At 54.5% G+C, this 21,043-nt stretch overlaps 1 protein-coding gene across 1 annotated transcript in view; it reads right to left on the minus strand.

Annotated features, from left to right (window-relative positions):
* Positions 1–5,036: 5,036 nt before the first annotated feature.
* MYOM3 (myomesin 3) overlaps positions 5,037–21,043 on the minus strand; it is a 48,408-nt gene continuing 32,401 nt past the window's right edge. The window contains exons 22-37 of the mRNA XM_028513469.2: positions 20,816–20,972; positions 19,981–20,090; positions 18,390–18,434; positions 17,728–17,864; positions 15,814–15,958; positions 15,618–15,677; positions 15,198–15,265; positions 14,086–14,196; positions 12,416–12,503; positions 11,826–11,864; positions 11,458–11,566; positions 9,798–9,961; positions 9,556–9,592; positions 9,347–9,369; positions 7,471–7,526; positions 5,037–6,547 (exon numbers count right to left, since the gene is read on the minus strand). Of these exons, the coding sequence (XP_028369270.1) occupies positions 6,284–6,547; positions 7,471–7,526; positions 9,347–9,369; positions 9,556–9,592; positions 9,798–9,961; positions 11,458–11,566; positions 11,826–11,864; positions 12,416–12,503; positions 14,086–14,196; positions 15,198–15,265; positions 15,618–15,677; positions 15,814–15,958; positions 17,728–17,864; positions 18,390–18,434; positions 19,981–20,090; positions 20,816–20,972 (1,613 nt within the window). The 3' untranslated portion in view covers positions 5,037–6,283. The remainder of the gene's footprint in view (positions 6,548–7,470; positions 7,527–9,346; positions 9,370–9,555; positions 9,593–9,797; positions 9,962–11,457; positions 11,567–11,825; positions 11,865–12,415; positions 12,504–14,085; positions 14,197–15,197; positions 15,266–15,617; positions 15,678–15,813; positions 15,959–17,727; positions 17,865–18,389; positions 18,435–19,980; positions 20,091–20,815; positions 20,973–21,043) is intronic.

The following is a 21,043-nucleotide window of genomic DNA, read 5'->3' on the forward strand; positions in this document are numbered from 1 at the left end:
ATGCCCTTGAATAATTGCTGGGTATGTAATTAATAGGACTCCAGATGAAAAGGCAGCTGAGGACTGATTTCCCGTGGCATCTTTCAAATTTCTTAGTGTAAAGAGATGCAAACACACACAAAAGTAGGGAGAAGGGCAGTGTGAGCCCCATGTGTTTATCACCCGGCTTCAAGAGAATGATCAATATCTTGCCAACTTTTTCATTAATCTCCCTTCCTCCCATCCCCCCCACCCCCCAAACTGGAGTATTTCAAAGCAAACACAAAGACTCATTTCACCCTGAACATGTCTATGGTTGGAATGAAGAGACTTTTGTGTGCCCGGTGTTTCTCCTTCTTTAGATCTGCTAGCCCAGGAAGCGATGATTTAGAAGAGCCGGGCGCAGAGACTTCTGGGAGGCCCCGGAGAGGAGAGGCGCGTTCCTTGCAGGCTGTGCAACTGGTGTTGCTCTCAACGTAGGGCACTTCTTGGCTGAAACTTCTCCAGCCCCAGGATTTATACTTTTCTCAAATGCTGAAAATAAGAAATCTGGCTTCCTGTAACTGGAGACATCTGGGGAATGTTGCATCTGAATGTCACCCAAGTCGCTTGAAGTGATTTGGAAATTTTAAGGCATCGAAAGCGTCTGACTAGAGCTACTGTGGCTGAGGCTGAGTGGGTGGATGTTAATCGTTAGACAGGCCGGTCATTTTCCAACGGGGCTCCCGCTTCCTCTATCTTTCCTGTTTACCGCTCTCAATGCTTCTAGGCCAAGGATGGCAGGTATTTGAAAGGGACTGATGTGTGTGAAAGGTGGCAGAACGGGTGTGGGGGAGGAGTGGTGGCCGGTGGTGTGATGAAGGGCACATCCACTGGCTGCCTGGCCTCCTTCAGCCTGCACACCCCGCCTGGCTGCCTGCAGCCCAGCCTGCCGAGAGGTCCACGAGGGTTCCTGGAGAGTGCTGTGGTGCTGTGTTTGCTGCTGGGCTCCAGCAGGTAAGGGAGATCAAGTTCCTGACTTTTTGAGCCCCATACAGGGCACTGGGACCAAGCTAGACCAATTGAGACATTTCCCAGGATGCGCCAGTAAAAGCGTAATACAAGGAGCAGTTGGGAACTAGAGTGAGGGGGGAACAAGAGGGGCCCAGCAAGCAGGATGCTGGGAGCAGTCTGGGCCACAGGCAGGAGTGGAGGCCACTGGGCACAGATCGGAAAGAGGAGAATGAGGTGTGAATGAGGTAAAGCCGGGGACTCCGGCTTCACTGGATAATGATGTGCCCCCGCCACCCACTACCCTGGGCTTGGGGAAATACAGAATAGATGAAATGGAAAAGACCCATTTTGCGGGGAGGGAGGTGGTTGATTTATAACTCTGACCTTGTTTTGGTTCATAACATTTCTGGCAACAAATGCGTGGGTTTTTCCACACCAACAACCAGTTCTCCAAACCCCAGTCCCCGGATGTCAGAACTGTTAGCCTGCCATGTTACTTCAGCTCTGACACTACCCACCCAAGGTCAGTGTTGCATCCCACAGGTGTAAGGGCTCAGTCCCACAAGACCACCCTCACTTCAGACGCCTGTCAAAAGTCTCAGTGCCACCGGCACTTGTGACTAACCAGCTGTACACCGAGGGGTCCCGTGACTTCCTCCTCAGACTTGATAATTTGCTGGAACAGCTCACAAAACTCAAGGAAACATTTTGCTTCCATTCACTGGTTCATTATAAAGAATGCAAATGAACCACCAGGGGAAGAGGTGCAAGAAGTATGGAGCAGAGTTCCCGCGCCCTCCCTGTCTGTACCGCCCTCCGAGCACCTGGATGTGCCCACAAACCCGGAAGCCCTGCCAATCCCATCACTTAGGGATTTTTATGGAGGTTTCATTACTTTGGCATGATCGATCAAATCATTGATCGTTGGTGATTCAGTCAACCTCTAGCCCTTCTCCCTTCCCTGGAAGTTGGGGGGTAGGGCTGTAAGTTCCAAGCCTGTGATCATGCTTTGGTCTCTCTGGAGACCAGCTGCCGTCCTCTAAGAGCTCCCTGGTCAGAAGTCATTAGCGTACAAAAGACACATCACCCTGGAGCTTCCAGGGGTTAGGAGCTGTGAGTCAGGAACCAGGGACAAAGACTAAACATTTATTTTTTATTATATCACAATATCCTTCAGCAAGGTCCATCCTACATTCTCCTACCTGAGTGGGTTGAGGTTTCAGTGGGATTAAGTGGGAAGAACCAAGAGAACAATGCAAGTTCCCAGGGACCTCCATGCCCTCTGTCTCACTCTTGGGGCCTGCCCTGTCCCCGTCTTCCTGGGTGGGACCCTAAAGGAGAATCCAGCGGAGCCTGGGACCTGGGAGATGGAAGCAGCGAAGAGAGGGCAGAGCAAACAAGGGTGATGGGGACTGTGGGTCTTCAGGAAGCTTGCTCAAGCGTGCTGCTCTGGGGACTCTGTCCAGGGACAAACAGAAACTGCCCATATGCAGTGCAACAGCTCAGCTCCCAGATTGGTTTCTCATCAAGTAACAGAGTTCACAGCAACTTCAGCCCCAGGATGCACTGCTTCTGAGTGGCTTCTTAGCATGCAAAGCTCATTTCCTGCCAACAGGGGATGCCCACGCCATGTTCCAGGAGGGCCAACCGTGGGATAAATGGGTCAATGCTACTGGGAGAACTCGTGACAAATTGCTGTGTACCATGGTCCCCCACCCAATCCACCTCCTCCGGTGGAGAAAATTCTACCCTTCTGGGCAGATGGAGCCAAGAAGCCACTTCCACTTACACATCTGCTCACTGATTTGCTCATTCCTTCCTTTGGCAGTTCTCACGTGTTTACTGAAAATGTATGATTGCTTCACCTCCGGGCTCTGGGCTCCACGTACCCCTCCGCATTGCTGAGGGTCAGTGAGACAGAGCAGAATGTCCTCTGAACCAGGACCCAGGGAACCTTGTTCTTGTCTTGACCCTGCCATGTACCACTCAGGTTCTCAGCTGCCGTGTCTGTGAAAATGGGGCTGGTGATGCTGTTCCATTAATCTGGTGACCACTGAGATATTGAAACCAGAAAAGTCGGTGTTCGTGCTGCCTGTCACTACCAGAACCAGTGAGTAGAGACAAGGATTGAATCTTTGTAGGCGCTTTATTCAGAGGCTGTGATCTGAGAAGACTGTGGGTTCTGTACCCTCCCAAAAACCTGTCTTAACATCTCAAGCTGACTTTTTTATGAGAAGAAGGGGAAGGTAAGGGATTTGGAAAAAAGGTCAATTGGATAAGAGTTGAGGACCTGGAGTGATCTTCCTAGTACTTTTTTATCTGTTGATCAAGAACTCACATACCCTCTCCAGCACCTGCAGGCCCCCTGGGGCACAAAGGTTGAATTGCTGGTGACTTCCTGGAGTCGGTAGTCTGCATTCCGGTTCCCGGAACAACAGCTTCCCACACGCCTGAATCACTTAAGCCTATCAACTAAGGCTGAAATCTTTAACTCAGTGAGTTCCCCTACCAATATGAGAATGCTCAGAGATTTACTGTCATTATCACAATCTCTGCTCCCTCCCTGTGTTGGGGTGATGACTGCGTGAAGGAGAAGGGAGGGTGCTTTGTGTGGAGATGAAATACATATGTAAGCACACCCAGACTGCTGTTGGGAGTTACGTGCATGGGTACTGTGCTTTCTGATTTCTTTGAGATTGGTGACATTTTCCTTCGACACATGTAAGAAGCCAAGTCTCTCCGCTGAGATTCCGAGCACGAGAGTGGGAGGGAGAAGGAACACGAGCCTTTTTCTCTGTCGTGTCGTCAAGAGAAGGGAAAAGCACAGGAGGATTGAGTCCTGGGAAGCAATAAGGATCTTAGTGTCAGCTTGATGGGGGACTCGAATGTTGGAAAAACTTTAGTTTCAGGTAATAGCTAATAAGCTTAGTAATCAATGTATGTAAAAAGCTATTCTTTCAGGAATGGAAGGCATGCCCCACCCTGACGCCAGGAGACCAGAAGCAGTTCCACCTTTGTGCCTCCTGAGGACGGCAAGCAATCAAGGTGGCACCTGAGTCACTGTGCTCCAGGGGGAGACGCCCACCGCCCAGGGCGCAGGTGATAGAACGCTGCAGCTTTTTATCTGATTGACTTCTCCCCTGAATTCCGATCCCCTTACCTACACTTTTCTACTCCTTGTAATAAGGGTTGGTTTAAAATGGAATTGAAGACCGCCTGTGAGGGTACACAACCCGCCACCTTCTCAGGTCACTGGTCATCTGAACAAAGTGTCCAAAAGATTCAGTCCCTGTCTCTGCTTGTTGGGTCTGGCAGGTGACAGGCAGCACAAACACCCCCTTTTCCAGTTTCAAGCTGACAGGGCCCTCAGAAATGAACTTTCAGCTTTCTTTTTTATTTTTTTATTTTTATTTTTTTAAAGACTTTATTTATTTATTTTTAGAGGGGGAAGGGAGGGAGAAAGAGAGAGAGGGAGAAACATCAATGTATGGTTGCTGGAAGCCGTGGCCTGCAACCCAGACATGTGCCCTGACTGGGAATCGAACCTGCGACACTTTGGTTTGCAGCCCGCACTCAATCCACTGAGCTACACCAGCCAGGCAGCTTTCTTTTTTAAACTTAATTTTATTTATTGATTTAGAGAGAGAGAGAAGAAGGGAGAGAGATTGATTTGTTGTTATGCATTCCTTGGCTGATTTGTACGAGCCCTGACAGAGGATCGAACCTGCAACCCTGGCCCAGTGGACACGCTAACCTCGCCGTGGCTCAGCCTTCTTTATTTACAGGCGGGAAACCGAGGGCCAGAGAAAGGAACAGAATTGCCCAAGGTGTGTTTGCCTCTAAGACCTGCGCAACTCCCCATACCCGTTCCCAGCTGGAGTACATTCAGGTGCCCCCCCCCCCCCTTGAACCCCTGGCCTGACCGCACCGTGAGCCCAGAACTAGAGCTGGGGGGATGTAAGTTACCGCCACACCTGGTGTGTGTGCAGGTGGTGGAGGGAGGAGCGGTTCATTCTGTCCTTCACTTCAGAAGTCATTTCAGAAACCAGAGGTGAGTTATCTGCCAGTGTTGGAACTATAGGTGGCTTTTATTTTCTCCTTTATGTCTCCATGACTTTCCAACATTTCACAACAAACATTCTGCAACTTTACAAACCTCACCCAATCCAAGTCTTGTTTTCAATAAGAACGAAATTGGAGGGTGTTGAAACGCCCAGCTCTGAGCTGAGGTCCCCCGAGCAAGGCCGCCTGGTGTCTGCTGCAGCAGGCAGCGGCCCCGAGCTGGGAGCAGTCCCGAAGGTCATCCAGCTCACCGGCGTGGCACCCAGCGCCGCCAGGGCAGCGTCACCCCACCCCTTGCTTTGCTCTCACCGTGCCCCACTCTTGAAATGCCCCCGTCCCGTCACCCCCGCCAACTTGGACTCCTTCTTCAGGGTCCAACCCCATTCTGCTAGTTCCGTGAGGGGCTTTAAAGTCCTCGTCCCTTTGGGACACACATCTGCCTCTCCCCCGTGACCACCAGCGGCACTTCCTTTGCACAGTGTTATAGCCCTCAGCTTCTGCCTTGTCCGGGAGCCTGCGCACCCACGCCGGACCCTCCCAGTGGGCGGAAGCCTCCTCGAGAGCGGGGCCTGGATGTTATTTATCTTTGTGCTACCAATGCCATCCTCAGCCTGGCACATGCTGAGTGTTTGTGGAACTTTCGGGAACGGAAAATAGGGTACCCTAGAAGAGGGCTGTTGGGCTCTCCGGCTCTCCGGCAGGGCTGACAGCCCAGGCGCTATTTGCACGTGGGGCTGGGGAAGTCCGTGGGGTGGGGTGCTGGGAAACGCCGCAGTGAAGCATGGGTCGGTGTTCCGCGGCACCCCTGCCTCTACCGACAGACACGTCTGCCAGGAGACGGCCCCAGCTGTGCCAATCAACAATCTGGACATCGCCTTTTGTCCTCCGGGGTGAGAACCACTGGTATATGGTGTATAAAGGGTGTCCATAAACGATGCCCAGGAGTGGGAACTCCTGTCTGGTAGATGAGAAAGGCAAGGCTCACGGAGAGTGCGGAACTGAAACTGGGTCTCGCGTGTAGCTGTCTCGTTCCGAGTCCAGGGCTGATCCCGCCATCCCCAAGGCCTCTTGGGACCCCAGCAAGGTCTCTGCTGTTCCACTGTGGTGTGTCCACTCCGTCCCACCCCCGTGTCCCGGTTTTCACCTTGTCCCTTTCCCCTCTGCCCCGCCCCCTCGGCCTGTGCCAGGCTGTGACTCACTGGTGTTGACCTTACTGGTCCATGCAGACGAGGCCTCGGGTGGTAACTCGTCACATATCCTTCAGCACCTTGAGCTCCTCCCCGTGCTTGAACACGCTGATGGTGACCTGGCCCGTCTCCGAGCCATACTTGTTCTTGACAAAGACGCCATAGCGGCCGCTGTCCTCACTGTTGACCTTCTCGATGGTGATGGTGACCTCTGACCCCCTCACTTCCATGTGGTAGCGGTCAAGGAAGGCAACAGGCTGGTCGTTCTTCAGCCAAGAAATTTCAGGGGCGGGGTCTCCTGAGATGACGCAGGTCAGGCACAGGGTCTGGGAGGACGGGAGGGGAATGCTCAGTCACCTCGTTGTATCCCCGGCATTCACCCCCACCACCCCGGAGAGCTCCCAGCGCCAGCTGTCCTTGTGACAAATCTTTTCTGCGTGTTTTATTGTACCACATAAAGACATAACATTAAGGGGAGAGGCTTTTTACTTTAACCTCACGTCCCCCATCCTCAACTTTTCTACAAGAATACTCACTAGTGAGGACCTCAGACCATCATTATTCTGACAATTAATCTGCCCCAGAATGGCCTGCACTTTGCTTTACTGCTTTTTGCTGCATATATGTCATTATGGTTTTACCTTGCAAATAAGGCTATGCTGCTTTCATACCAAGATTTATAAACTGAGTGTGAAAGTTCTTGAAGACGCTGTAACTCAGAGCCTTATAGTATCACGATCACATACGCAAAGTCTGGAGCTGGGTTGCCTCAGCTCTGCCCTTTCAAGCTGTGTGACCTGAGGTAAGACCTTTAATCTCTCTGGGCCTCAGTTTCCTCAGCTATAGAGTGTGCCCAGTAATCACATGCCATTTCATGGGGTTGCCTGGATGGTTAGACAGGCCAGAATACGCACCACGTGGGCATTAGAGTGCCTGGCACAAAGTAAGCACCATGATAACGGTAGCCATCATTCTCTAGAATACAGACATGCATCATGTCAGCCCTGGAAGGACTTTTAGGGACCATCTGCTGTAACTGCCAATGGGAACAGGTAGGGAGATCTGGCCGAGCCGGGGGGAGCCCTCCCCTGACGCCAGGCTGAGGGGCTTTCCTTAACACACAGGTGACCCAGGAGGTCACTCGGCCGGGCTCTGGACTCCACAGAGCCACGCTGTTTCATGACTTTCGATGGCTGCGTGAGGGAACACGGCGTGGGACTGCCGGCCCTGGGCTGGGGACAGTCAGTACCTTATCCTCCATGATCGTGGCCACATCCGGCAGGCCCCTCACCACCTTGGCGCGGTCTGGAAGGGAAAAGTGAGACCCCCGTGGTGAACGTCCCCCTGCAGACTGCTTCCCGGAAGCAGGTTTCCACCGAGTGGGGCTTGTTTTTAAGCGATGCCCTTTTCCTCTATTTTCAGCATTTGGGGGTGGGAATCTTTATGTTGGTGTTGCATGTTTCCTTGCCTTCATAAACAGAAGATAGATAGGGGACACAATGTGTTTCTGTCACTGACTGGAAGTCACCATCGTGACGGGTGGTACCTGCAGGTGACAAGGAGGTGCCCCTCCCTCAAGAATTGGGGAAGAAGGTAAGTCAAATTGCTCGGAGCCTTGAACTGGCAAAATGCACACAGGAGGGGTTGATGAACTGGAGACCTAAGAGGGGGGACGGGAAAAGTGGGAGGGAAGCTTTTGGGACGTGAGTCTGGTCAAGGGGGGGACCTGGTGGCCATTGTGGGTGGGCGAGAAGACTGGTTGTGCGTCACTGAGCAGAGGTCAGTATGTTCCTTAGGCTGCATGTGAGGCCGTGGGGGCGGCAAGGGTGGGCAGCGTGCACCCTAAGGCACGGATCAGGCGGGCAGAGAGCCTGGCGGGCTGGTGTCAGTCTGCTGCACGTGAGGGGAGCTGGACACTGAATGGAGGGGAGAGAAGGCCCCAGAGATGGGTGCTGTGGAGTGTCCACTGGGTGCTTCACAGCTGGGTGAGGTGGTCCCCTTCCCTGGACTCTCCATTCCAAAAGCCCAGCAACCGTACACGGTGAATTCAGTTTCTGTTTTTAGAGTCCCGGACAGGTGTGCTGTCCAGGGACACGCATTCCGGGAGGGAGGAGATATTCTCGCTGGGTAAGTGATGAGAGGGGCGGTGTGGCGGGCTCGGGGTCCTCCATGATCATGTCAGCACTCCTCTTGGCAAGGCACAGGATGAGGGGGTCTCCGGGCTGCACTCTCCCCCCCAGGCAGGCCACCCCCCTGCAAGAAGTCCCCACTGCACGGCCACTTAGACCCCCACCAGGGCCCCTTCCAGGTTACATTTATGAATGTCGAGGCCTGCACTTCCTGCCAAGCGGGGACACTCGGGGACAATGTCTCCGTGTGGGGCGAATTCCGTGCCCCACCCCTGCCCCCCGCTGCAGATGACCCCAAGCTAGCAGAGTTTTCGTTGTTGTTGCTTCTGTGTCTCAAAGTCATTGAGTTTCCTTCCTTGTCGTCACGTTGTCAGGGGCTGCTTTGCTCTGCTACCAGAAGTGATTTCCTCAATGAAAGTCCTACTTCTGATCTGCTGGGTCAGCGGGACCAGACAGTCAGTCTCTTAGAACTGGGGGGTTTAGAACTGGCCAGGGCAGACCTGATGAAGTTCAAGTGCATGGACTTGGTGGTGGCGCCACGGGCAGCTAAGAAACTGTGTCATGTTCATGTGGCTGTGAGGCTGGGCCCTTGATTAGATGAGGCCCCAGTGTCCCAACAGCCAGAACCAGCTTCAGCTTGAAAGTCGCCCTCTCCCTACACCTCCCTCGGAGAGGCCAGCCCAGCCTCATTCTTGTCTGTCCCCTGCCCGTCGGGTTCTACCTGACGTTGCACCTGACGCTGCCCATGAGCCTGCTCAGCATGTGCACAGTTCCCACCACAAGCCGGGCACTTCCACACCCACAGTCTCAGGTACCTGCAGACTCCGTATCCGTCTGTCTTCACGCTGCCACCGCCTAGGTCTCCCTGGCAGCTCCGTGACAGCTCAGAGCCGCACGGACCCCAGTGGGACTTCTGCAGCCTGCGAGGGGGCATCAGCTCCCTGGAAGCCACCCCAGCCCCAGCAATGCAAGCAACAGAAAGACTGGTGGACTTACTCTTCTCGATGATGGCCAAGGCTCTGCAAAAGACAAGTGGAAAAAGGCTCAAGGTTCCACTTGCTGAAGGACAGTCCCGCCCAGGGTGGGGTGAGGGGTGGCGAGGGAGAGGAAGAGCTGGGCGGGGGTCCCAGAAAGGGCGCCTGTGCACAGCGCACACCACACCGAGGGGCCGGTGATTTACGCTGAGAAACACGGGGGCGACTTACTTCAGTCTCTGGTGCTCTGCCATGGCGTCCTCAAAGGCTGCGAGGAGGAAATAGGGGAGGGAAACGGGAGTGTCAGGGCGTCTGCCGCTGCGACCCCCAGGGCTCGGGGCCCAGGGGTCCTGCACGCTCCCTTCCCTCCCGGCCCAGCATTCTCTTGGGGCGATGCCAGGTTGGGTGGGGGGATGGGAATCCCCTCAAAGCCCGTGGAGTCTTCACTGAGGACAGACAGGTGGACAGCTCACCTTGCCCCGAGAGGTCGGTCGAGAGCTGCCGGGTTTCCTTCCCGGCAGCTAACTCCAGGGTGTATTTGCCCTTGTCTGAGTCTTTGGGATCCAGGATGTGGAGCCAGATCTCATCCAGGGTGGTGCCGGCCCTCACCCGGTCGCCAGTCTCCAGGCGTTTCTCTCTGAACGTGAGGGCAGATGCATGGTTAACACGGCGCGGGCCATCGGTGCTGCTCGGGACCGGCTGGCTGCCTGAGGGTCTACACTCCCCCCTGCCCCCTGCTCCTCTCCGGGGCTTTGTTTCCAGGTTTGTCGTGACCGCCCATGAGACATTCCTTAACTCTTCATCCACTCCTCCATTCGTCATTCCTCCATCCATCCATCATCCATCTATCCATCATCCAGTCATCATCCATCCATCCACCCATCATCCATCCACCCATCATCCATCCATCCATCATCCATCATCCATCCATCCACCCAGTCATCATCCATCCATCATCCATCCATCCATCATCCAGTCATCATCCATCTATCCACCCATCATCCATCCATCCATCATCCATCATCCAGTCATCATCCATCCATCCACCCATCATCCATCCATCCATCATCCATCATCCAGTCATCATCCATCCATCCACCCATCATCCATCCATCCATCATCCATCCATCCATCCACCCAGTCATCATCCATCCATCATCCATCCATCCATCCACCCAGTCATCATCCATCCATCATCCATCCATCCATCCACCCATCACCCATCCATCCAGTCATCAACTCCTGCGGAACATCAACTATGTGCCGCTGCTGCGTCTGTACTTGGGACACGTGCTGTAGGCAGGGAGTGGGAGGAAGTGGTGCTCCAGGGTCAGTGACCCCCAGTCACTTCCTCACTTTTTCATTCTCCTCATCTAAACCCTTCAGGGTTTCTTCCACAGTCATCTCCTCTAGCCCTTAGAAAAGACATAAACATCTTTTTTTTTAACTTCAAGTTCATTCCTGGAGCAACACGTCCCCAGCGCTGTGTTGCAGAAGTGATGCCTCTGGGCCTAGTCAGAGGGCCCAGAAGCTCTAGCGAAGGAGCTCCGTTGTCCTGGAATTCTCCTTGGCCTTGGCTCTCACTCACTCAACACGCTTGTCCAGGTCCGTCTAGCCTCCTGCACAGAATGAGTGCAGCAGTGTCTGCTCCACAAGGCTGAGGCGTGCAAATGACAAGGAACCCTGGGAAATTTCTGCTCTCCAATGATCTGGGGTTGCTAAGTTCATGGCCACGTCCTCATGGACACCTTACCTTTCCTGCCTTCGAGTCTTGGCCCTCAGTTAGTTGTCAGCCCCACAGGCCCCTCTGCTGAGCCTGACATTGCTGAGGCTGCAGAGACCCTCACAGGCACCCGGACCCACCTGACTGTCTGGTTCTCTGTCGTCCCTGTACCCTCCCCTCCCCCAGTTCCGGATGCTGCTCTAGGACTGTGATTCCCTCTGTGGTTATGGATATTCTTGGCAAATGGCCCTACCACCAGGCTACCCACCTTCTCTGGGGGATCTCCCTTCAGCTCCCCATTCCTCACTCCCTCTGTGGGCAACAACACCAGGGGGAGACCCTGTCTGCTGGTGGGGCAGGTGCTGGGCCCCCCTGCACCTGGCTAGGGCTCTAGGGTAAAGCCGACCTACTTGTGGAACCAGGTGGTTTTCATGTACTCCACGTTGTAGTACTTGACCTTGCTGAAGATCCGGATCCCCTCCTCAGTCCCCTGGACTTTCAGGGGGGTTGCAGAGAGGACTGGGGAGGCAGAAGACAGGTGTGAGTCTTCCCAAGCTCTTTTGGGCAGCACATTTTGGGACCCACAAAGCTGTGGGTGCCCCTGCTCTCAGGGTGCAGTGGGGGGATGCAGTGTTGTGAGGAGGCCGGAGCTTCTCCTCTCCTCTGACCCCCATCTTTGAGTTTGGAGACTAAGCCCACCCCCAGGAGCCAAGGCTGGTTGTAGGTCCCCCGGAGGTGATTTGGCATCAGGGCAGGGTGAAAAGAGGGGCCTACTTACCACCAATCCTGCCCAGCTCGGTGAAGACGGTGTCTAGGGCTGCGGGGAGACAGAGAGAACGGTCAACTGACGCCGGGCTGCCCTGTGGACGCACCAGGGCGAGGACGTCCTAAGAAGGGCCGTGGAGCTCACGAGCAGCTCTTGGGGCACAGGGAGCTCCGCCGGATGAGTCCCATGGCATGGCTCAGGGACAGACAGGGTCTGGGGCACTCAGTGGCTGATGGGGCGGGCACCGTGAATAGCGAACACCTGGGCCGACCTGCCAAGTTTCTGGCCCACTGAGCCAACGAGCTGGGTGCGGAGCCCTGGGACCACTGTGCGGCAGAGGAGTGGACTTGGGCTTTGAGTCCCGATGCCTGGGCTCGCTGCAGTGTGTGCCAGTGACCATGAGCACCGGTGTCACACAGACCAGGCCCCTGCCACTGACTAGCTGTGCAGCCTTGGGTCAGTCACTTAACGTCTCTGGACCGCAGTGGCCCCCAGTGACGTGGGGATCCCGATCATTTTACCCCACAGGCCACATCACTGTCTCTTGGTTCTCCGTGGCTTCCCTTTGCCCCTCCCAGCCCATCTCCGTTGCCAGCTCCTACCTTCGTCTGTAAGGTCCAGCATGGTGTCGTCCTCGCCGCGCTCATCAGAAACCACCGCTCTGTACGTTCCCATGGCCTCTTTGGACAGCTGGAAAGGGGGAGGAGTGGCGGCAGGGTCCGCCTGGGCTCCAGAAGGAGTCACGGACAGCAAGGTGGCTGTGCTCCAGGCAAGACCCTTCTCCTCCCTGGGCCTGCGTTTACCCGTCTGGAGTGGAGGGGCTCCTGCCAGCTCCAGAGACAGACCCTGGTTCTAACTCGGGGCTTGGCTGGCTCTGAGGGAGTGGTGGGGTGCAGAGCTGAGAGCAGCTACCCCGAGCAGAGCATGGGGACCCCTGGAAGGAGGGACCCCTCTGTAGTTCTCCAGAAGGGGAGTGTGTGCTTTCCCCTGGGACAAGGGGGTCCTCTCTGGCACATGCTTGTTAACTCCCAAGTGAAGCCTGAATCAACCCTTGGTGAACCAGTAACTGGGGTGGCCCTTGTAAAGCGAGGTTCCGAGGTCAGAAGTGACCTTGTTACACAGCGTCTCCTGCAGGGCCGGGGGGGTGGTGATAAGAGCACCCGCCCCCACCCCCTCAAAGGGCCTCCCGCCCAGACCATTTCTACAGAGCGCCCCATGAGGCAGCACCCAAGGCGGAGGCAGCTCCTAACCTGGGGATCGAGGGGCTGAACCCCAACAGTCCTCTCTTAGGTCCTCTCCCTCCTCCCCCAGGGCAGGCTCCAAAGTCCCCGCCACACCTCGGGGCAGGTGGCTGGAGTGACTTCTGACCCCACTCTCTAGCCTTGTGCCTTTGTTCTTAAACCCTCTGGCCCTCGGTTTACTCATCTAAACGGTGGCGTGACCCTTGCCCCAGCTCCGTGCTATCGCTGTGGTGAGGGTCAGGGGAGGTGACCCTTCAGGAGCCAGAGAGTTCTGCACCAAGGGGTTGGTGGATTATAAAACTCAGTCGCTATTAAGCACCTACTGGATGCCAAGCCCTGTGGGAGGAGCTTACACCATGATGACAAAGGCCAACCTGGCATCGTCCCGGCCGGGATTTGGGAGGAGACGCTGACATCACCATTCCCTTCCCAGCCAGCAAACCTGCCTTTGCTCCAGCCCTCCTCGGCACCCGGGGAGGCCACAGAAATCGGCGGCAGGGCAGAGAACCCTGAGAGCGAGACTCGTGTTTCTGCCTTAACCCGGTCCCACTCCTGGAGGCCATGGGGGACGTGGCAGGGAGACCTGAGTTCCAGGCCTGGCGCCCAGGCCTCCTGCCCTAAATTCCTAGACTGCCAGGGCAGGAAGGAGGCTTTGAGGAACATCCCTCCCCACCCTCCCCCGTTCCCGATGGAAACCGGAAGCCGAGGTCAGAGGGGACCAGTGCCCAGCCTGAGGCCACACGGGGCCAGGGCCAGGGCTGGAGTCCAAACAAAAGGAAAAATCAGCGTCACTGATCCCGTCTTTATGTAACATGGCGCTATTGCTCCCCCCGTGGTCGTTTCTTTGCATTAATTTGGATTTTTAAAAATTTCACCTGAAATATTTGTTTATCCTGATTACCGAGTTTTCAGTGGCCCCTGAAGTTTTGTACCCGTGGTGAGCGCCTCACGTGCCTCCGCCTGGTCCCAGCCACTCCCGGCTCCCTGGCCAGAGCCCCTGGCGCTGCCAGAGGGTGAGGGCGCCGCCTTACCTCCTCGATGCACAGAAGCCCGGCTCCAGTCTCTGGGTCATACTGGCCGTCCGGTGCCTCCTTCTTCTGGAAGAACCACTGGAAGCGGGTTTCCTTCTTGGTGTTGGTCACCTGGGGAAGTGGAGCAGGAGGCTCCATCAGGCTCCCTCTTCTTAAGTAAACACTCAGCTCATGAGAATTTTTTTTTTTGCACATGTGGCCCCGGGCTCCTTGCACACACACACACCCTCACGGTATGCGTCAGCCAGCTTCTCCCTCGCACCCGTGTCTGCTGGCTTCTGAAGTTTGGACTTCTGCTGATGGTGTTCCCGCTGCCTCTTGATCCCCCCCTCCTCTATTTTTCTTTGTAAACGCCAATGCATCTTAGATTCAAGTTAAACGTCACCTCCTTCACGAAGCCTTCCTTGAAGCACCCCAGAGTGCTTCGATAGCAGCAGGAGGCACGCTGTTTTCCAAGGGTCCTGATTCTTCTGATCTGTGGGCTCCTAGAAGCCCACTGCCTTGCACAGTGTCTGGTGCACAGTAGGTGCTTTGAGTGTGCTGAATGTATGTGCTTCTAGGAGAGTCCCCACCCCTACCTTCCCCTCCCCTAGTTCCCCAAAGAGGCTGCGGGGTGCTGAGAAGGAGCACTGCTTTGGAGTCAGGCAGACACTAGGCCCCACCTCTTGATCTCGAGCTGCTTCCCCATTTGTTTTCTCACCCATAACGTAGGGGCAACAATGTCCAAGTCACAGATGCTCGTGAGGCAGAGATATCAAATGCTCTGAAGCACTGAGCAGAGCGTCTGACAAGGCTGCCGATAGACACCAGGGAACCCCTTCAACATATAGACCCCTCTCTTGCTCCCAAAAAACCCCAGGTGCTACTTGGTGATTGAGTTCAAGGCCAGCCCAACTCACGCTCATTCTGCTCCCTGGGCTCTGTGAAGGCTGACTTTGCTTTCTGGGTTAAATGCAACCTCCCTGGGGCTACTTTCCAGGTGTGGGATCAGCCAAGCCCAGGGTACTGATTTTGGGGGAGTGGGGGAAATACAGCAACCAGACTTGGGGACAAGCCAAAGGTATCACCCTGGTGGGCCTGGGAGAGGGCTGGAGGCGGGGGCAGGGACTTGCCTTGCATGTCAGTAACACTTGGCAGTCCTCAGTGACCTTCCACTGCAAGAACTCCTCGAAATAAGGACCTGCAAGTACAGCACAAACATACCCGCAGGTCAGAGCCCTGGGCTAAGCCAGCTGGGGCAGGGGGCAGCTAGTGGCCACTGGGACCCTCAGAGTCTGTCCCTACCAGGGCCGGGGCTGGGGTAAAGCACGGGAGGAGCCCAGGTTGTACAATTTAAGGAGGTGTTGAATCTCTCGCTTGGGCAAGTGCTGTTTGGTTCTGGCACGGGGACAGAGCTGGGTTGAACTGCAGTGGCCGTCCCCGGGGGCCCCGGCGGGCCTGAAGGGCCTATTGACCCACTAGCCCAGAGTTCCCCAGCCCTGACCACTGGCCTGGTGGCTGAGGCCTTTGAACTTCACCCCAGGGACTCTTACCTTGTTTTCTCTTCCAGTCCCTTCTCTTAGCATCTGCCTTCCTCAGAAGTTTGTCAAAATCTGTGAACACACAGGGAGGGACCGGTGTGAGCCAAGAGGAGAGCGGGTCCAGAGGGGGGCAGCGGGTGCACAGAGGACCCCAGAGCCGAGAGCCGAGGCCGGGCACGTGGGGCGGGGAGGGCGGGGCGCAGCTGACCATCGTCCACAAGTGCCAGGGTGATCTGGTTTGTGGCTTTTCCGTCTCGGAGCTGAGCGGTGTATGACCCCTTGTCGTCCTCGGACAGCTCCTGGATGATCACCTCCACCAGGCCCTTCTCCCGGTCAAAGTTGATTTTGCGGTTCTGGGGAGAACAGACCCAGAGAATCATTGCTGCTCTTTTCCAATCCTGGGGAATTGGCACTGTGAGGCACAAATTAGGGTGCAGTTGGACTTGGGGGGTAATATGTGCAGAGTTAGAAGCCTTCAGAGATGGGGAGGGAACCCTGGATAACCCTCTGCTGCTTATAGAGTGGGGGTCTCCCCACACTCAGCCCCCCAAAACACACCAGAGGTTCAAAAGACACTTCTAAGGTGTGACTTCTTTTATACTTGTTTTATAATTCTTCATAAAAGTACAAAGGATAATATTTAAAAAGCCTGTGCACTTGCTACCCAGAGTTAACACTCATTTATATTTTGCCACATTTTAATAGTTTTTTAAAAGTTTTCTTTTCTAGATTTAAATTCTTTTTCAAAAAAAGATATTACATATTTTTAGAGAGAGGGGAAGGGAAGGAGAAAGAGGGAGAGAAACATCAATATGTGGTTGCCTCTCATGCGCCCCCTACTGGGGATCTTGTTCACAATCAAGGCATGCACCCTGACTGGGAATCAAACCAGCCACCCTTTGGTTCACAGGCCGGAGCTCAATCCACCGAGCTACACCAGCCAGTGCTCTTTCCCAGATTTAAAACCTTATTCCCTCTGACCTTATTTGTATGTGTGGTTTGAGGGAGCCATCTAGTTTTATTTCTATTTCTATCGGGGTCATCGATAGTCCTGGTGCTGTGTACTAAGGGTCTACACTTTGTAACATTTCCTCTGCCATGTGCCAAGGTCATGCTTAATTGTAAGCAGAACATTCAAACTGATTTTCTCATTTGCTCCTCCTGGTTCTGGGACAGCCAGCCGCATTGTGCAGATGCAGAAACGGAGGCACAGAGTGGTGAAGGGTCCTGCCCAAGGGCACACAGCCCAGCCCAGAGGGGATGATATATGGGTCCTGTGACATCCTGCCCCGAGCTCTTTCTCCTCTGTCAGAACCAGTGTCCTCTCTAGAACACAGTTTCTGAGGGTGATAACATTCACAGATAGTATGATCTCATGATTGGATCTCTCATGAGATTGAAATTGTTACATTTGTAAGTAAAAGCCGTTGAATACAGGCAGCTCTTGTGGGTCATCCAATAAAAAGCAATGGAATGCCACAATTGTAATAGGATGAAATAAAAGTAATTTGATTTTCAACACATAGGTGCTCAGATACACTCTCATTCTTTCTAAACTGATTTATAATGAATTGAATTTATTTGAATTTAAGCAAAGTAAGGAAAGCAAAAAGGTCAAAGGCAATTCTATACAAGAACAGGATAATGAATGAAAGAGCATGGGTGAAGTGTCTACTCGAATAAAAACTCTTCTCAGTGTATGTTGAAACTGCAAAAATTCTATGTATATCTCAGAGCTAGGGTCTAGTCTTGGACAATTATAAGCATGAATGTAGGTTTTGCATCTGAAGAATGTCTGGTGGAACACTCAAAAGTTGTAAGGGGCGTGAGAAATTCTCTCTGAGATTGTCCCTCGCATTGCCAAGCATCTACGACCCCTGCTGTCTGCCTCCCAGGTGCTGAAAACCAAATGTCCCTCCATCCCCATCCCAACATCATTGCGACAGCCAGCCAAAGCATGTGGCCGTTTCTGAAACATCCACTAGGGGGCGCCCCCAACCTGTGGGGAACAACTGCGGGGCGGGGGGCGGGGCGGGGGGCGGGGCGGGGGGGGGGGGTCTGGGTTGGGGGGAAGCCACGTGCTGGGCCTGGAACCTCACTTAGGAATCCGAGTCCCAGTTACCGGTGAGCTGAAGATCTCCTTCTGGTTGAAGATTAGATGCAGCTCAGCGGCCGGAGATAGCTTTTCTACTTCCAGCCAAAGCCGCACCTCTCCTCGCTCGAGGATGTCAACGTTCCAGCCGGAGATCAGCTTGATCACTGGGAGGCGGAGGACAGGGGAGAGGAAGAAGGGGGTGGGGTCTCCTTCCCTCCCTACTGGCCACCAGCCTCCCTCTGAGCACACCGTTGGCATTCCGTGCAGTGCTCGGGTGTCGAAGGAGACGGGCTCAGGTGGGGGTCTGAGGAGGGTTTACACATGTTCACTCTACAGTGAATTCTCTTTAGGGAAGTGCTTCCTCCTCCCACAGCTGTAAAGCTGAGCTTCTCGCACTGGCCGAACACCAGATCCCTGAGATTTTCAAGGCCCCTAGGTTCTGATTTGCCTGGGCCTTGGCTTGGGCATCGGGATTTTCAAAAACTCCTGGGGTGATTCCAGCGTGCACCCAAGTTTATGACATGCTGCTAGCCAGCGGCTTCCTTGTTCCATTTCACCAACTGCCGACACCCCGGGTCTCTGGCCCTCCAGCCCCACGAGGATCTCACTGTCGGTCCCTGTCCCTCCAGCCAGTTCTTGCCAACTCAGCTCTGCTCCAAACACCCAGGAGGCACCCGAGGATTGCTTACCTGGGTTCCTGATCTCATGGCTCAACTTCTTCAGCTTGTTCAGCTCTGGGACAGAGGGGGCCAAGGAAGAAAACAGAATGAAATATGGGGCCGCGGGGTCCATGGGAGCCACCGTAGCGTCCATGCTGAGACACCCCCCTCAACCTGGGGTCACTTGCAGCACAGGGGCTGATGAGCACTGTGGACCTTGGCTCTGTGGCACCAAAGGGGGTGTGGAGGGCTGCTGCAGGCCACCTTCAGATCAAGTGCCGTCTCCCCAGAGAAGCACCTACTATGTGCCAGGCACTGCATTATCCTACTAGTACACAGTGCTGTGGGATGAGCACTGTTGTCCACCTCTGACCGCTCCAGGCCCACTGGTTCCTGGGCCCTATTCCTAACCCTCTGTAATAGGCCGTCCTGGTCCCTGAGGCCTGGCCCCAGCACTGAGCATTTCAGTGTGGAAGTCTCTAGGGTAGCTCCGCCCAGTGCTGTGTCATGCACTGTTTCTCTGTTGGACTTGTCTCTCTCGCTATGCTGAGCTCTGGCTCTAAGTAAGGGTCTGGCACACAGTAGGTGCTCAATAGATATGTGTTGCATGGATGAACCGGCAGGGACAGAGCTCCTACTTATTTTCCCTTGTAAGCCCCGGAGTCTTTAGCATGATGGGCCTGGGCAAGAATCCAGCCAAAACCAAACCAACCAAACCTCACAGAAAAACCATCCCTTTCGTGGACGGCTTTAGCTTGCATAGAATCATCTAAATGTATCTGCGTGACACTGTTTTAGTTGATGTCCAGAGAGGTGGCACGACTTGCTCAAGGTCAAACAGCCAGAAAACTACGGCTTTGCAACTGGGTCTGTCTGGCTTCTGCTTCATAACAGAATCAAAGGACCTCCTGCACCGTCAGCAGGGAGGACAGCGGGCTGCCCCTTAGTTGCTAAGGAGACAGCAGAGCGTGAGTCTTGTCAGTCATTAGCACGGATTTCAGTTCTGTTTAAATCATCAATCACGGGTGACCCTTTAGATACGGCATCTACTCTCTGGTTTGTCATAGTCCCTACTGCTCCCTATTGCCAGTCTCATGCCCAAATGATTTTGTGTTTTTTTTGTTTGTTTGTTTTAGGCTACAGAAGGAAGTGAAATAATTCTGGTAGCTTTGCTTTTATCAAAAGTAGGACAAAGGGAGAGAGAGACAAGAAGAATACAAACTCCATCCACCAGGCAGGGATTTCTGGCCACCGCGTTCACGGATGTAATCCTAGGACAGTATCTGGCCTGTGGTAAGTGCTCGCTAGATATTTGTTACCGTATTTTTCGGACTATAAAACACACTTTTTCCTCCCTAAATTTGGGAGGGATAATGGTTGTTAACGCTGTTGTTGAGTTCTGTTTACATTTACATTGGTGAAATATTATGTTATTTATGTTATTAAATATTTTACCCCATTTTTTGCTTCAAATTTTTTTTCCTGTTTTCCTCCTCTAAAGCCTAGGTGCGTTTTATGGTCTGAAAAATACGGTAATTGACTGGCTGATTGAATGGGTGGGTGCGGACCCTCCGTCTGGGCCTGTCTCTCCGGGGAGGTGGCAGTGGAGCAGGGGCATTACCTTCCTCCGTCAGCGTGTGGCTTGCTGAGATGTCTTCATCGGCATTGGTGACCACCACCGAGTAGGTGCCCAAGTCCTCGAGGCCAGGTTCTTTCAGGATGACCTTGGACCTGCAGGAGAGAGGAGAGCAGGTGCTCTGCGAGGGGCCTTGTGCCCTAGAGGCCTGGGAGCTGGGGTCTCGGTCAGCTCTGGGGCCCTGCAGCCCAACCCTGGACCCCAGCCAAGCTGGGAAACGGGGGTGGCTGCCTCCTCACACCTCCTCCGGGGTCCCCTGCCCAGGGCAGCTCTGGCCTGGCACCTTCAGTGGCCCCTGTTTGCGGGATGTCTGGCACAGGGTCTTCTTACTGGCTTCGCTGCCCTGTCTCTCCCTCCAGGGCCCAAGCCATCGGCCTCACCTCCCGAGGGACAGGGCGGAGGCCACGAGCTGCTGGGGGTGGAGAGTGAGACCTGGGGCATTTGACAGAGACCCCTGCGGTTATCTGTTCCCACTCCTCTCTTTACAGATGAGGTGACGCTGAGCCCAGGAAGTTCTGAGAACAGGTCACTGGCTCCCAGGCTGGAGAGCAGGTCCTGAGCATCTCCGTGGAAGCAGTGGCTCACAGAAAAAGACTCTACCTGAATGTTGTCACGTCAGCCCCTTAAATGCTGACACGTTCCTCCATTTCTCCCTGAAGTGGCGGTCAGCGTCCTCAGTGAGAGACAAGCAGCCCCCCTCTGCCCCACTCGTGCGTTATCTGCGGGTCCCGCCGGCTGGCCCCACCCACCAGCTTCTGCCCACTCATCGGCCAACACTTGGGGCCTGTGGACTAGCCGTGCCACCCCCACCGTCACTCACTTGTTAACTTCTTCCTCGATCTTGACCCTCTGGGGGTCCGGCGGGCCCTTGTAGTCCTTGGACCACTCAAACTCGGAGGAGTCGGGGGCCTCCGGGGCTTCGAAAGCCAAGTAGATGAAGCCTTCTTCATCCACACCCACCTTGATCTCCGGGGCATCTGGGGGCAGGATCCAGCAGAGGGCGCCGGGAGTTTATAAACAGTGAACCACCGGGTCATGCCCTCCCCCT

Source organism: Phyllostomus discolor, chromosome 5 (assembly GCF_004126475.2).
Source record: "Phyllostomus discolor isolate MPI-MPIP mPhyDis1 chromosome 5, mPhyDis1.pri.v3, whole genome shotgun sequence".
NCBI classification, from domain to species: Eukaryota; Metazoa; Chordata; class Mammalia; order Chiroptera; family Phyllostomidae; genus Phyllostomus; species Phyllostomus discolor.